The sequence below is a fragment of the Neomonachus schauinslandi genome, chromosome 14, assembly GCF_002201575.2.
Source record: "Neomonachus schauinslandi chromosome 14, ASM220157v2, whole genome shotgun sequence".
Lineage (NCBI taxonomy): Eukaryota > Metazoa > Chordata > Mammalia > Carnivora > Phocidae > Neomonachus > Neomonachus schauinslandi.
Genome location: NC_058416.1, coordinates 58,838,282 through 58,854,810, shown reverse-complemented (window position 1 = coordinate 58,854,810; position 16,529 = coordinate 58,838,282). Strand labels below are relative to the sequence as shown.

Sequence of the window (16,529 nt, the reverse complement as noted above, 5' to 3'; positions counted from 1 at the left end):
GCAACCCACAGAATGGGAGAAGATATTTGCAAATGACACTACAGATAAAGGGCTGGTATCCAAGATCTATAAAGAACTTCTCAAACTCAACACCCAAAAAACAAATGATCAAGTCAAAAAGTGGGCAGAAGATACGAAAAGACACTTCTCTGAAGAAGACATACAAATGGCTAAGAGACACATGAAAAAATGTTCATCATCATTAGCCATCAGGGAATCAAAACCACACTGAGATACCACCTTACACCAGTTAGAATGGCCAAAATGGACAAGGCAAGAAACAACAAATGTTGGAGAGGTTGTGGAGAAAGGGGAACCCTCTTACACTGTTGGTGGGAATGCAAATTGGTACGGCCACTTTGGAAAACAGTGTGGCGGTTCCTCAAAAAATTAAAAATAGAGCTACCCTATGACCCAGCAATTGCACTCCTGGGTTTTACCCCAAAGACACAGATGTAGTGAAAAGAAGGGCCATATGCACCCCAATGTTCATAGCAGCTATGTCCACAATAGCCAAACTGTGGAAAGAGCCGAGATGCCCTTCAACAGATGAATAGATAAAGAAGATGTGGTCCGTATATACAATGGAATATTACTCAGCCATCAGAAAGGATGAATGAATACCCAAAGGTTATTCCCTCAGGATTAAACTAGATATTAAACTGTTCCTCAAAAAGAACTGCTAGTCTAGAACCTTACACATTGGAGCAACAGGGGAGGGTATAAGGAGAGGAGCTTTCTTTTGGAACAGTAGTATTTACAGGAGAAAGAAAGAAGTAAAGCAAATACCTTCTTGAATCCATACTCAGTGCAGGAATCAATTTCTGCTAATAAATTTCTAAGAAGTAAGAACTAATAATATTATGTATGAAAACCATTATATATAATTAGGGTAGCAAGAAATCTTTTAAAAAGATAACTAGAAAATTCCACACACTTGGGAGACTAATACTTCTAAAAAACACAGGCCAAAGGAGAAATCAAAATGCATATTTTAGGGGTGCCTGCGTGGCTCAGTCAGTTAAGCGTCTGCCTTTGGCTCAGGTCATGATCCCAGGGTGCTGGGATTGAGCCCCACGTTGGGCTCCCTGCTCAGCAGGGAGCCTGCTTCTCCCTTTCCCTTTGCACCTCCGCCCCCCATGCATGCTCGTTCTCTCTCTCTCTCAAATAAGAAAATCTTTTAAAAATGCATATTTAAAAATATTTAGAACTAAATGATAAAAATAATACTTATCAAAACTTGTGACATCCAGCTATAAAGCAGTACTTACAGGAATGATACCATCTCTAAAATTTTTAAAACAAGCAATATATTAGTATGGCTGGATACATACACTCAAAGAGTTTAAAAACATGGACAGGAAGAATACACACTAAATTTATGACAGTGGTTATCTCTGGAAATTAAAGGAATAGGATTTTGGGGGCGTAGGGGTGGTTTACCTGCATCTGTAGCTTATTTCTATTCTACAAATAATAATAATGATGATAAAAACAATAATACCTAATAACAGTAAGTAGGGTAAAGTATCTGTTAAATCTTGGTGGTTATTTTCTGTATTTCTATGTGAATTATTTTTCATAATTTAGAAGCTTTTAAAATATGTCATTATCTCCTAGAGTTAAATGCAAAATGTTTAAAGATAATCTTTAAAAACCTTCTGGTGGACAACAATGTGGAAGCTAAACTTGACATATTTTTATGCAAAGCTTTTCAATTTTTTGTTTTTTAATAAACTTTGGAAAACAGAAAAAAAAAACCTGGATATTTATGCAGTTTCTTCTAAATGAATAATTCAGAAACTTGTATCTACAGGAAAGGAAACCAAATATTTAAAATATTTTAAATATGAGATCATACAACTTTAATTTATATTAAATACTCACATAGTAGTTGTCATTTATTTGAACCATTGGTGCATTTACACAGGCCCCTAAACATTCCACCTCTATAAGAGTGAAAAGTTTATCAGGTGTAGTCTCCCCAACCTTTATTCCTAAAAATATAAATAATCACTGTAAGGACCAGGTTATATTTTAATAGCAATGTGGCTTAAGAAAACTACAACAAATTACAGAGGTATACAAAAGTATTGAAGAACATTAATTTTCTTAAAACAACTCTGTATAATTATACTAGAACATTCAAGGTTTTCTTAAATGGACTTATTCCTTTAAAAACAGTAAGATTTCAGGGGACTCATCTCCAGTGTTTGCTGTTACAGAGCAGTGTATTAGAATATAGTATTTTCATTTTGATTGTGATAGTTAACGTACTATTATCAGTCACACTACCAGATTGGCAAAGACTCAGAAAACTGCTAATGTCAAAGATCATTGAGACTACAAAGAAAACATATTCTCCTATCTTCAGGGAAGACATTTTGGCAAAATATAGTAAAATGTGACTCAACAATTCTATTCTTGTAAACAACCTCAGTATACAATAGGACAATCATGCAAAGATATGTATGTGTGAAAGTAACTGCATAATAACTTATAACAGAAAAACAAGGCAGACATACATATGCTACAGCCAAAATACAGTGCAAAAAGCAAATAGACATATTTGTGTTTTTAATAATGAAAATAAGCAAAACAACATAAAATCTAAAACTAATTATACCAACTATTAGAATTTCTGAGGGTCAAATTTTGAGCAGACTCCAGCTTTCTGTTTTATATACTTCAGTACAGCCCAACTATTTTTACAACATGCAAATACTTTATATTCGGTAGCAACAAGATTAAAGTATACCTCCTTTTACTTCATTTGATATGTAGAGCTATAAATGCAGCAATGGCAGTTTTATATGGAAAAATGTTCTTATAATTTTATAAATGCCACTCTAATAACATCTTATTTCAAATTTCCCTTTCTGAAGCATTCTTACTATTCTCATATCTTATTTGTTCCAAGACTCATTTGGAAGAATACAAGGACAATAAAATCACTTTTTTATGTACCACATACTATTATTACACAATGAGTGAAACTTAATTTCTAAACAATGAAAACTTTAAAACCCCTAGAAGCTTTTCAAACATACTTAATGATTATGGGGAAAAAAAGAGGTGAAAATTCAGCTTTGAGGCTGAGAACTAAGGAAAAATACAAAATAAGAACAAATAAAGGTGGGCAACCACAGTAAGACAAAAATTTACTGAAGTACAGATCAGATCCAATAAGATGGCAAACACTGGAAAACTCAAGTAGAAATGGGTCAAATCTAGAAAGACAATCCTATTTTTCATAAAAGTTATAAATACAATGTGTCCCATACCAAGCTTTTTCTGAATGGCCTCCAGTATGCTGTCAGAGTTTCGAAGCATGCAAGGTGTGGTAGTGCAGACCTGAATGTGATACTTTCCAACTGGCTTTCGATTATACATTGTATAAAAAGTTGCTACTTCATATACTCTCATTGGAGGTATTTGTAAAACTTCTGCAACCTAAAATATTAGGAAATTTTAAAATAATTATAATATTTATTAATTGAGAATTAGGTATGTTGTAAAGAGCATAATTTCAATTTGGTAAAAATGTAAAACTTATTCATAAGCAGAAAATATACTTGTACTTGGTATTTGGGAGGTGTAAGTCCTTCTACACTTAAATGCACAGAGCCCAGAAGCTAATGGTTACAGCACCTCCTCCACTTTACCCCATGCCCCGTCTCTGCAAAAATGATCTTTTTCTCTAAATCTTTGAGTCTTTCACTGTTCAGAATTTCTACTTTGATCATTTCAACACTCATATTTTATAATTTAAAATTTCTAAATAGCAAAAATTTGGTGACCACGCCCCAATAAATTAAATACTTGTATGTTTTCAACCCTTCACCAATTTTTCAAAAAGCCTTGATGTTACTAGTGATGTACACTGCATGCAAATGGTATGGCAACCCAAAAAAGGGGCGAGACTCAAAACTCACCTATTAGTCAGTATTGATTTACAAATCTACACACTTTATATACACACAAACCACACACACAACACGTACATAACTCTCCAGAACAATCCAAAACACTAATTCTATTTCAAATCGCAACACTCTACAAAAATCGTATGGACTAGTACTTCCCAACCCTTCCAATCAAGGTATTTATAGTAAATATGTCTTTTGACACAGTGGTGTTCAGGACCAAGGGAATCATTATCTGAGTATAACTCTCTTGATCAGGGCAAGTCTATTAAGGAAAACAAGGTTGTTTTAGCTGTTTGCTAGGGATAGTCCACATATAGTCTATCATGACTATCATCCTGGCTACAACGTTCCAGGTGACCTAACATCATTAATCTATCCGGTCGTAAGATTTGATTCTTAAAAATTATGCATATTTCCATGTTCTGACATGAAAGATGAGTTTGTTAAATGGCATTTCAGATGACAAATATGTTGAGCTTTCCTCATATTAGGGATTCTAAAGGATATGTATTCCCAAAAGACATCTAATCATGGCTCACTTGTGAAAGATAAGTATGCTAAATTTAATTTGGTGATACTAAACCAGGCATGTACCTCTGAATCTGGGAGCTCTCAAAACACACATGCTGGAGCCAGAAAATACACATGCTAGAGCTCTACCACTGATGCCTAACTTGAAAAAGCTCCCCTGGGGATGCTGCTGTATCTCCCTACACCTTAGTGATGGTTAAGGTACTAATGTGTGAGCTTCTGGATACTGTTTTGGTTGTAAGGTTGGGTTTTCCTTTGGGGAGAGGGGGGAGCCAAAGAAACAGTAACATTAAAGTCTCAAATATAAAAATGGAATCTTGATTCTATTCTCTGTACACTATTTCCTGCCTCTCACACGTATATATTCAATTCTAAATAGAACAGGACAATATTTATGAAACATTTTCACCTTGGTTGTCATTTATTTTATTTCATTCTGTTAAGCTTGCCATTCAGCAAGACTTCCAACACATTTGCCATTATTAAAGACTGAATTTTGGGGACGCCTGGCTTGCTCATTCAATAGAGCGTGCAACTCTTGATCTCAGGGTTTTAAGTTCAAGCCCCCGTTGGGTGCAGAGATTATTTAAAAAAAAATAAAAATCAGGGCGCCTTGGTTGCTCAGTAGTTGAGCACCTGCCTTCAGCTCAGGTCATGATCCCAGGGTCCTGGGATCAAGCCCCGCATTGGGCTCCCTGCTCGGCGGGAAGCCTGCTTCTCCCTTCCCTATCCCCCCTGCTTGTGTTCCCTCTCTCGCTGTGTCTCTGTCAAATAAATAAAATCTTAAAATGAATAAATAAATAAATAAAATAAAATCTTTAAAAACGTCAATTTTTGCAGAAAAGAAAAAAGCATACCTAAATCGTTATTTAGAAAGTTTGCTATTATAATACAAAAAACAATGTTAAGTAATTTAGAAAACACCCAAAGAGCTATGTGATTTACTGGGAAAAAAAAAAAACACCTGACTATATTTTACTAAGTACAGTACCAATGAAACTTGCTTTGTAACATTTTTCAGTCAAAAATAATTAAAATAATAATAAAATAATAATGGTCCATAACCATGTTAGAGTACTATACAAAGCAAATTAAGAGATATGAACAAAATCTAAAATCTGCCTATGGCATTCCATTAGATCAACTGAAGACATTCCTATTCTTTAAGAAAGATGATAAAGGTCTAGCCTAATAGACCAAATAAAATTTAGAAAGTGAAAAAGAGAAATGAAGTATAGCAGAATCTCTGCAATAGTCAAGTAGCAAATGCACTGAATTGGAAATGGTCCAGTCCCAACTCTATCACTTAGGAATCATAACATAATAATTTGTAGAGATCTACCCTAGTTCAAAATCTTCACTGCAGATAACGAAGTAAGTCCACAGAAAAACCAGATCTCTTAGCTCAAATGTATTTTCCATTATATCACACTGGCTTCTTATCTGTGTGAATCTCATAAGAATCGTATGATTTTGTACGGCACTTCATAACTATACCCTGCAATATAATACCACAAAAATATAGTTATATTAATATAATATATAATATCAATAATACAACTATATTAATATATATTAATATATGAATAAATGTGAAATGTGGATTACTGTTGAAACCACAATTAGAAAAAATGAGTCTTAAAAATGTATGAATAGACTAACCTTTAAATGGGTCACCCATACCATTTCTGTATGTTGCTAATTATCAAGTCTAGGGTAGCATCAAATACTATGTATTATATAAATTTTATTAAAGCCTGTAGCCAAAGATGCAAAATAATAAAAAGATTCATATTAGCTGTGAGCAGATCCTTTTCTCCATTATTTTAGTGTCTAAACAGCACATTAATTTTCGGAGTACCTTGACAGCAAATTATACACATGTGGAATCTTTTATCCTTACTATGGCCATTTCTCTCAAACAGGGAAAAAAGAGAAAACTACTTTCACTATAATGCCTTTACTATTTCCTGCAAGGATAAAAAGCTCTACCTTTTCAGTTCTCCACATTATTAAGAGAACCAACAAAAACACACATCTGAGGAAACATAAATGATTAAAAGCTTCAAATTCCTAGATTCTGACATTAGTAACCGTCAGAGGAATTTCTACATAAGGAAGAAATTCATACACAGTCTCTCCTCTTTGGTACCTTGTTCATAGCAGAGATGGGCAGCCATCCATTCTGTCTCTGAGCTAAATCCAGGACTGGAAGTACAGCTGCTGCTTTATGTCCTTCTGGATAGTTTTTTACAATTGCCTCTATCCTCTGTATCAGAGAAAAAGCACATATTTTGATACATCTGGAAAATATTAAATATTTTGTAAATTATACTGTTAATTTAGTCATACCTTATAGTTTTCTGGTGTGAAATCAAATGGAGTATCTGGGTTATTCTCAGGAGTATCTCTGTGCTATATAAAGGGAAAAAATGTTTTCCAAAATTATCAAAATTCCCTCAAAAGTATGAACAGCTCTGTATATTACTATACTACTACTGATCACTTAATCTCTTCACTTTAATTCTGACATTATATAATCTATCCTTGCATGAAAAAGAATGGCTAATTATTAAATACACATGACTATGATTAACAAAGTAATGTTAACAAAATTCAAAATTTCAGAAAAGTTTTAGAAATCACTCTTTAATAATTAAGAGAACCAGTTGTAGGACCAAACCCCAAAAAAGTATTATCCAACTTGATTAGAGAACAGGATCTTCTAATGTAATTACCAAAAAAACTCAATCGCTGGAAGACTTATAAAATCAAGACACAAAATTTTGAGTATGCACATAACATGCATTGTTCCAAAGGTGTGTATCAGATTATCAAAAGGACCCACTGTGTTAGGAAGGTACACAAGCATCACCTCTTCCCCACATAACAAAAACCAGTTAATGGCAAGAAGCTTTATTTCTTTTCTACAAAGAGAACAGGCCCTCTTAAAAAACTGACAAGAAATGGCATGTCAACAGGAAATCAAATGAGTCACATTGAGATTAACACTTACATCAATTAATGTTTAGTATGTTTGGTGAACACAGAACTGAATCCCTCAATATGTTAACTCTTAAAGTTCTGCTTTTTCAAAGATATAAAAGAGGAAAAGAAAATGGAAACTTTCGACAATGATTTCAAATATGTGGCAAATTTAATACTTTTAGACAGACATGAAAAAATATAAAGCAGGAATCTACTCAATAGATGGCTAACTCATTTATTAAGATTCAGTCTGGAAATAATTCAGTTAACAAAACTGTACCACTAACTCTAAATCATCCTACAAAGCTACTAAATTGCCTTTAAACAACACAAGATTGATCCCTGAAAACTGTGCCTTATCACAGAAAGGAGATACATTATCTTATCTCTGAATTGTACAACTAAGCTGGTGAGTTCATGGACATCTACCTGTACCTAGAAACCAAAAATATAAAGGAACTACTAATGTATTCACTGTATTACTAAAATCCATGAGTTTTAAACTAGTACCGTTTTGGGATTCCCCAAGTTGCAGCCACAGAATCTTTAGTCAGCCAGTATGACTGATTTTTAAGAACCCAAAGTGAGACTATTTAGAAGATAGTCCCTGCCATCATTTTAGCTGAGATTTGTTTTTAATCAAAGAATCAGTTTAGGGCTCACAGTAATTTCACCAAAAAAATAATGTCAATTCAGAGCTACCCTGGTGTCAACTTAAACTCAAGAGGTTCAACTGGAATCACACATCTTTTGAAATTTAATGAATTCAATTAGCTATATTTCAATCACCACAATGCCTAGCATATACCAAAGACATTGGGGTTTAAGATATCTTGGATTGTTACAGTAATTTTACCCAAATTTCCAAGTCTTTACATTCTGAAGAAATTGGAGTACTTACCACAAATAAGGCTCCTCCAGCTCCATTTTGCACAGCTGTCTTATGTAAATTCCTTATATGTCTCCCCTAAAATTTTAAGAAAATTTAGTAAATCATAAGCCTTAAGAAATTTTTCATGAGTAAATACCTTAAGATCCATAATTTAAAACAACAGACTCAACTTATGTAAGTAAAAGATCTTAGGAGATACGGCTCACTGTGCTACACCCTGCCCATCTCTATTTCAGGAGAGGTATAAGGAAATGGAAATCCAAGGTAAGGTTATTAACCTGCCTAAGATAACACATGAGTCCACGGAAGAACCAGGTCCACAACCTATTATCTCCTAAGTCATGTACCCTTTCTATTACACTCTTGTCAGCATGCATTAGGAGAGTTGATATTCCATTAATTTACGGCCTTTCACTTTTTTCTGAATCAAGCTGGATGCCAGCTTTCATTTAATGTGGGCTTTCATAAACATATTTTCATTCTGTACAAATGAGTCATATACTCTTGTACAAATGAGTCAAGTATAGCCCCCTTTTCAATTCTTTATGAATTAGTTTAGAAACTCCAGCCATAAAGTTTCAGAAAGCTGCTTGTGATGCTATGCAGTGACCATAGTTAGTTGTTTTAGAAGGAATCCATTTGATTATTTGCCGTTGCATTTTATTTCTCTTTGTCCTGTTGCTTCCCCCCCCCAACACCCTTACCACCCTCCCTGCCACCACCAAAAGCAATTCAATCACTATTCAGAAACCCTCTGATTTCTGAGTTCTACTAATCACACAATGGTAGAACACTGGATTATGAATTAAATACAAGATTATACTTATACCCCTGATGCCTGTCCAGAACCTAGACTGAGATAAACATAAAACTAAGGCCATAGTTCCCAAATAATACTGTTAAAAAAAAAAAACACCACCAGCATAAAGTTTTGAAAAATTAACTGAAACTAAAATTTAGAAGATAGTCCCTGCCATCACTTTAGCTGAGATTTGTTTTTAATCAAAGAACAATTTTTACTGCGTAACATTAGTGAATTACTTAACTAAATTCTGAGAAGAAACAAAAGACTTCATAATAAAGTAAAGAAGAATGGATTTAAGAGAACAGAAAGCATCCAGTCTCCTCTTTTCCTAACTTCTGAACCCTAACATTTTGTTTACTTTACTGACTCTTTACCCGCCCCCTCAGGGGAGGTTGTCCTCAGGGCTCAGCTCTGTCCTAGGTTCTTTTCTCCACAGATTTTTTTGCCCCTTCAAGCTTATTCATTCTCATATGTTTAACTCCATGCTGATGATTCCTGGATCTTATACACATTTGATGACAAAAAATTAACAACCTGAAGAGATCATAAACACATATAAATCAATGAGGAAAATGAATAAATATGAACAAAAATGTCACAATGTAACTGCTAATGACCTAACTAGTAATTTAAAACATGCATGTGATCATCAAGACAGCATGGTACTCACACAAAAACAGACACATAGATCAATGGAACAGAACAGAGAGCCCAGAAATGGACCCTCAACTCTATGGTCAACTAATCTTTGACAAATCAGGAAAGAATATCCAATGGAAAAAAGAACAGTCTCTTCAATAAATGGTGCTGGGAAAATTGGACAGCCACATGCAGAAGAATGAAACGGAACCATTCTCTTACATCATACACAAGGATAAACTCAAAATGGATGAAAGACCTAAATGTGAGACAGGAATCCATCAAAATCCTAGAGAACACAGACAGTAACCTTTTTGATCTTGGCTGCAGCAACTTCTTGCAAGACACATCTCTGAAGGCAAGGGAAACAAAAGCAAAAATGAACTATTGGGACTTCAAGATAAAAAGCTTCTGCATGGCAAAGGATAGTTAACAAAACTAAAAGGCAACCTACGGAATGGGAGAAGATATTTGCAAATGACATAACAGATAACGGGCTGGTATCCAAGATCTATAAAGAACTCATCAAACTCGGGGCACCTGGATGGCTCAGATGGTTAAGAGTCTGCCTTCGGCTCAGGTCATGATCCCAGGGTCCTGGGATCGAGCCCTGCATCGGGCTCCCTGCTCAGCAGGGGGCCTGCTTCTCCCCTTCCCTCTGCTTCTCCCCCTGCTCATATTCTCTCTCTCTCTCTCTCAAATGAATAAATAAAAAAAAAACTTATCAAACTCAACACCCAAAAAACAAATAATCCAGTCAAGAAATTGGCAGAAGATATGAACAGACACTTCTCCAAAGAAGACATACAAATGGCCAACAGACACATGAAAAAATGCTCCACATCACTTGGCATCAGGGAAATACAAATCAAAACCACAAAACCAGGGCGCCTGGGTGGCTCAGATGGTTGGGCGTCTGCCTTCGGCTCAGGTCATGATCTCGGGGTCCTGGGATCGAGTCCCGCATCGGGCTCCCTGCTCCTTGGGAGCCTGTTTCTCCCTCTGCCTTTCTCTCTCGCTCTGTCTCTCATGAATAAAAAAAAAAAAAAAAAAACCACAAAACCAGTTAGAATGGCTAAAATTAACAAGAAAATTAGCAAGACTGGGAACAACAAATGTTGGCGAGGATGTGGAGAAAGGGGAACCCTCTTACACTGTTGGTGGGAATGCCAGCTGGTACAGGCCCTCTGGAAACATGAAGGTTCCTCAAGAAGTTAAAAACAGAGCTACCCTGGGGCGCCTGGGTAGCTCAGTCAGTTGGGTGTCTGCCTTCGGCTCAGGTCATGATCCCAGGTCCTGGGATCGAGTCCCATTATCGGGCTCCCTGCTTGGCATGAAGCCTGCTCCTCCCTCTCCCACTCCCCCTGCTTGTGTTCCCTCTCTCGCTGTCTCTCTGTCAAATAAATAAATAAAATCTTTAAAAAAAAAAAACAAAAAAAAAAACAACTACCCTATGACCCAACAAGTGCACTACGGGGTATCTACCCCAAAGATACAGATGTAGTGAGAAGAAGGGGCACATACACCCCAATGTTCATAGCAGCAATGTCCACAATAGCCAAACTGTGGAAGGAGCCAAGATGTCCTTCAACAGATGAATGGATAAAGATGATGTGGTTTATACATACAATGAAATCTTAGTCAGCCATCAGAAAAGATGAATACCTACCATTTACATTGACATGGATGGACCTGGAGGGGATTATGCTAAGTGAAGAAGTCAAACAGCGAAAGACAATTATCATATGGTTTCACTCATATGTGGAATATAAGGAATAGTACAGAGAATAATGGGGGAAGGGAGGGAAAACTGAATGGGAAGAAATCAGAGAGGGAGACAAACCATGAAAGGCTCTTGACTCTGGGAAACAAACCGAGGGTTGCGGAAAGGGAGGTGAGTGGGGGTGTGGGGTAACTGAGTGATGGGCATTAAGGAGGGCACGTGATATGATGAGCACTGGGTGTTATACGCAACTAATGAATCACTGAACATTACATCAAAAATTAATGATTTAGGGGCGCGTGGGCGGCTCAGTCGTTAAGCGTCTGCCTTTGGCTCAGGTCATGATCCCGGGGTCCTGGGATCGAGTCCCACATCGGGCTCCCTGCTCTGCGGAGAGCCTGCTTCTCCCTCTCCCACTCCCCCTGCTTGTGTTCCCTCTCTCGCTGTGTCTCTCTCTGTCAAATAAATAAAATCTTTAAAAAAAAAAAAATTAATGATTTATTATATGTTGGCTAATTGAATTTAAATAAAAAAATAAAAATAAAATAATAAAACAGGCATGTTTAAATGAGATAACATTTCCAGCTATCAAATTAGTACTGTTTTTTTTTTTTTAAAGATAACAGTTCTGTTGAGTGAATGGAAGTAGGTATGCTTATACATTAGGTAAAAATTGATACAGCCTTTTAGGAGAGCAAATTGATATGGTGTATGGACAGACTAAAGAAAGCTTCCATCTTTTAATTTATTAATTCTACTTCTAGAATTTTATCCAAAAAAACAGTATAAAATGAGGATAAAGGTGTATACAGAAATATATTCTCTGTATTGTTCTGGCAAAACACAAGCAACCAAAAAGCCCAACATAGAAAGGTTTTAACTAAATAATAATTCCAACAAAAATCATACTATGTAGCTGCCAAAAATTGTTATTTTCTAAAAATAATGACACTGAAAGATGTATTTATGCCACAATCACAACTGGAAAATATCAGGGTTAAATAAAACAGAAAAGCATAAACTACCATCCCAATTTATTCAATATAGACACTAATGAAAAGATTGGAAGGCCATAACAATTTAAAGTGCTTATCTCTGTTATGATGTTAACAAGATTATAAGGGATTCTTATGTTCATACTGTTTCTTGTATTTTTCTCTATTTTCCATGCTTCTTATGCAGCATGGATTAATTGACAAACAAAAAATCTTATTTAAAACAAAACATTCATCAGGGCGCCTGGTTGGCTCAGTCAGTTAAGCACACAATTCTTAATGCCAGCTCAGGTCATGACTCAGGGTCCTGGGATAGAGCCCCGGGTGCAACTCCACACTCAGCGGGGAGTATACTTGAGGATTCTCTTCCTCTGCCCTTCTGTGCACACACACATACAATCTCTCTCTCAAATAAATAAATCTTAAAAAACAATAAAACAAAACATTCATCAAGTACAAAATGAAATTTACCACCTCTACTATTAATCCTATTTCCAACTTCCCTATATATTATCAAATTAAACACCACTAATCTCTAAGTTAAAATAGCTTCAGTTTTGGGTCAATATTTGATCCCTTCCCCATTATTCCAGTATCTGTCACATAACTTTACTTAAAATGAAAAATACGGGAAAAAAGAAAAATACCGAGATAATCTTGAAAATTGGTCTCTGGGGCTAGGTAGCTATATATTGGAAAATCTATTTTGAGGCACTCTCTGGCTGACCTGTAATTCTGGATATGCACATGAGTTTACACACACAGGCACTTCTGTCCAAAATTATGTGTTTTAAAGTCCAAATCACTGAAAACAGACTACTGATTGAAAACAGGAAAAAACAGCTAAACCTTAGAAAAAATGCTAGAGTTTCAGATTTAAAAAAATTTTTTTTTACTAACATGTGACTTTACACAAGTCACTTAATTTTTTTAAGACTCAATTTCTGCACCTATAAAACAGGGATGTTTAATTACTGGAGTGCTTTGAGGTTCAAATAATAAAGTTTCTCTGAAAATACTATATAACCTATTAAAGTATTATCACATTTGCTTAGCTAATAGGATAAAACATTTAATAACTGAAAAATGGAAGATTTAAACAACTGCATTTTAAGAACTAAACAGATTTTAAAAATTGCACTTTGTTAGCTGACTCTAACAAAGAGTCACTGTCACATTGTCACAAAGAACAGATTAGTGACAGCTTCCTGAACTTCCACATAATTATTTTTATTCTTTATATCCACATAAGACCATCAATTTTTCTGGCGAAAGTATATTATAGATGGTTGAAAAATACTATCTCCTCTCATCAGTGAAATTAACTTATAAATTTTTTTTTACTTAAAGTGGGGAAGAAGTAATAGTGCTGGTAGACAATTTTCATGTTTCTGCACATCTCTGCACCCGAGAAGAGGCACTAGCCACTGACACCTCTCGTTCCAGACTGTCTTTTCAAGGATTTTTGTAGAGGGTATCTCCCTCTCAGGCAAACACTGGGCAAGTTCTCTTGCAGCTGGAGTTGGATTCCTCAGTTACGATGCACAGCATTCACCCAGGTTGCTCTATGTCACTCCCATGGGATGTGAGGGTGAAGGAGAACCAATATGAACAAGAAGTTTATGCTACCCTGCATGGCCTGAGTAATAAAGTCTTCACAGTTCTTGACAAGAAGATAAAAATCTACAAATATACCAGTCGGCATGTCCCACTAATTTTTCAAAATATAGAAAATGTTATAAAATAGAGAACTAATATAGAGGTATTACAAGAAACCAGTAACAGTGGCTGTCTCTGAAGAAGGGGATCAAGATGTGGAGTGGGAAGGAAATTTACTCTTTAATATATGCAATACATTTAATATATTCACCATAATATATATTTCCCTGTACCCCATTCTTTAATGTATATTTTATACTTACTACAATATATATATCCTTGCATACTGTTTGAATTGTCATGTATATGTATTACATTTCAATTTTTTTTTAAGATTTTATTTATTTATTTGACACAGAGAGAGAATACAAGTAGGGGGAGCGGGAGAGGGAGAAGCGGGCTCCCTGCTCAGCAGGGAGCCCGATGTGGGGCTTGATCCCAGGACTCTGGGATCATGACCTGAGCCAAAGGCAGACACTCAACTGACTGAGCCATCCAGGTACCCCAACATTTCATTTTTTAAAAATAAATAGTCTTTAGTCCTTTTCCTCTCTATCACTACTCCATTTCAGACATTATTCCAGGTCTGTGCATTACTCTAATAGCTTTCTAGCTGACTCTTCCCTAGTCCAAATCATCCTGCCTAATGTCGCCAAACTAACTGTTGAAATACTGTCTTTCTGACAGTGGAAAGGGACCAATACCAAACAGGTCAATTTCATCATTTCTAAAAGCCACATTTTCCACAGTTTAACATCTCGGGAATTGGGATCTACCCCTGGTACTTAATATTCCATAAATATACTATTGGCAGAAAGACAATATAGCCGAGTTGTTAAAAGCCGAGCTCCAGAGCCACTTTCCTCATCTATAAAACTGTACTAACAGTACATACTTCATAGGACTGTTGTAAAGATTAAAAGAGATAAGCTATGTAAAGTGCTTAATATGCTGCCTGACATGTAGTAAGTACGATATTAGTTTTACCTATCATTATCTATTATTACAGAAGTACTATCTGTCAGTCACTAAGCTTTTTACACATTTAATTCTCACAACTTTCATGAAAGATGGGTATTATTTCCAGATTTAAATGACTTATGAAAACTTCTCAAGATCATGTAACTAATTATTGGTAGAACTCACACTGGATCTTAGGGCTAATGCTTACAAGGTTATGGCCTTATTATTAGCCACCTGAATGGAACTATCTGATGATATCAGAGCTCCAGAAGTATAGAGTAGATCTAGGAAATCAAGCAGTTAAATGAAGAAAACCCTGGAATGCATCCATACATAGGGAGATAGATTAGAAATGAAAAGACCTGCCTCCTCCATTGGCTCACCATGTTCCCATTTACAGACAGAAGTATGTACATATACCCTCTATTTAAAACAAGCTATTTACTGTTTTTTTTTAACATTTAAAAAAAAAAAAAACGTAAATATCACGCTTCTGTTCCTACAGAAAACCTAAATATACATACATTAGCATAGCATTTGAGCAACTTAATTTCAATGTATGAAGCCAGAACTTCTTCAAAATAGTAGGAAAAAGGCTCAGATAATTTGTTTATAAAACAATGAACAAGCAAAATAGGGTAACTGATAAATATTAGCCCTCACTGTTACTCAACTGGCATAAACTGTTACTCATTCATATCAAGTTAGCACATGGCCATTTTCAAAGCTGCCTTGTTTTTTGACATCTTTAAGAGCTTCACCTATTTTACATTCATTATAACATCCACATCAGATACTTGCAATAAAGGAATAAATTAAGATATAAAAAATCTGAATTAACATCTTTACACTACTTAATAAGCCATTTGAATTTAGTTTCACCCTGGAATGAAGAGGCATTCCAGGACCAATTATTGGTGTTGGAACTGGAAATAAACAACTTAGCTGGACTGGACTGATGTCAAGAGTAAGCAGAGTTTTCTCCCCTTAAAGTCTACTCTTTTCACCAGACTAGAGTCTAGTTTCTCACTAGACTCTAAAGTATCTATTGAATTCAGTGAACGCCAATGAAAATTCAAGTAACTTTTTTTAAATACACAAGAATAATTTGACATACAGCACAGAATTAATAGTGGACTTCAATTCCAGCTTATTCTTTTTTTCAGAGTGTTTCAGAAGGAACAGAGATTTACAACAGGCAAATAATGGCAGTGTTTTCTTTTTTTTTTTTTTTTTTTTTAAAGATTTTATTTATTTATTTGACAGAGAAATAGCAAGAGCAGGAACACAAGCAGGGGGAATGGGAGAGGGAGAAGCAGGCTTCCCGCCAAGCAGGGAGCCCGATGTGGGACTCGATCCCAGGACCCTGGGATCATGACCTGAGCCGAAGGCAGACGCTTAACGA

General features: G+C 35.6%; 1 protein-coding gene across 1 annotated transcript in view; it reads right to left on the bottom strand.

Annotated features, from left to right (window-relative positions):
- NDUFV2 (NADH:ubiquinone oxidoreductase core subunit V2) overlaps positions 1 to 16,529 on the bottom strand; it is a 35,655-nt gene that overhangs the window by 11,421 nt on the left and 7,705 nt on the right. Inside the window, exons 2-6 of the mRNA XM_021689468.2 lie at positions 8,350 to 8,415; positions 6,813 to 6,875; positions 6,613 to 6,729; positions 3,285 to 3,453; positions 1,888 to 1,997 (exon numbers count right to left, since the gene is read on the bottom strand). Coding sequence (XP_021545143.1) covers positions 1,888 to 1,997; positions 3,285 to 3,453; positions 6,613 to 6,729; positions 6,813 to 6,875; positions 8,350 to 8,415 — 525 coding nt within the window. The remainder of the gene's footprint in view (positions 1 to 1,887; positions 1,998 to 3,284; positions 3,454 to 6,612; positions 6,730 to 6,812; positions 6,876 to 8,349; positions 8,416 to 16,529) is intronic.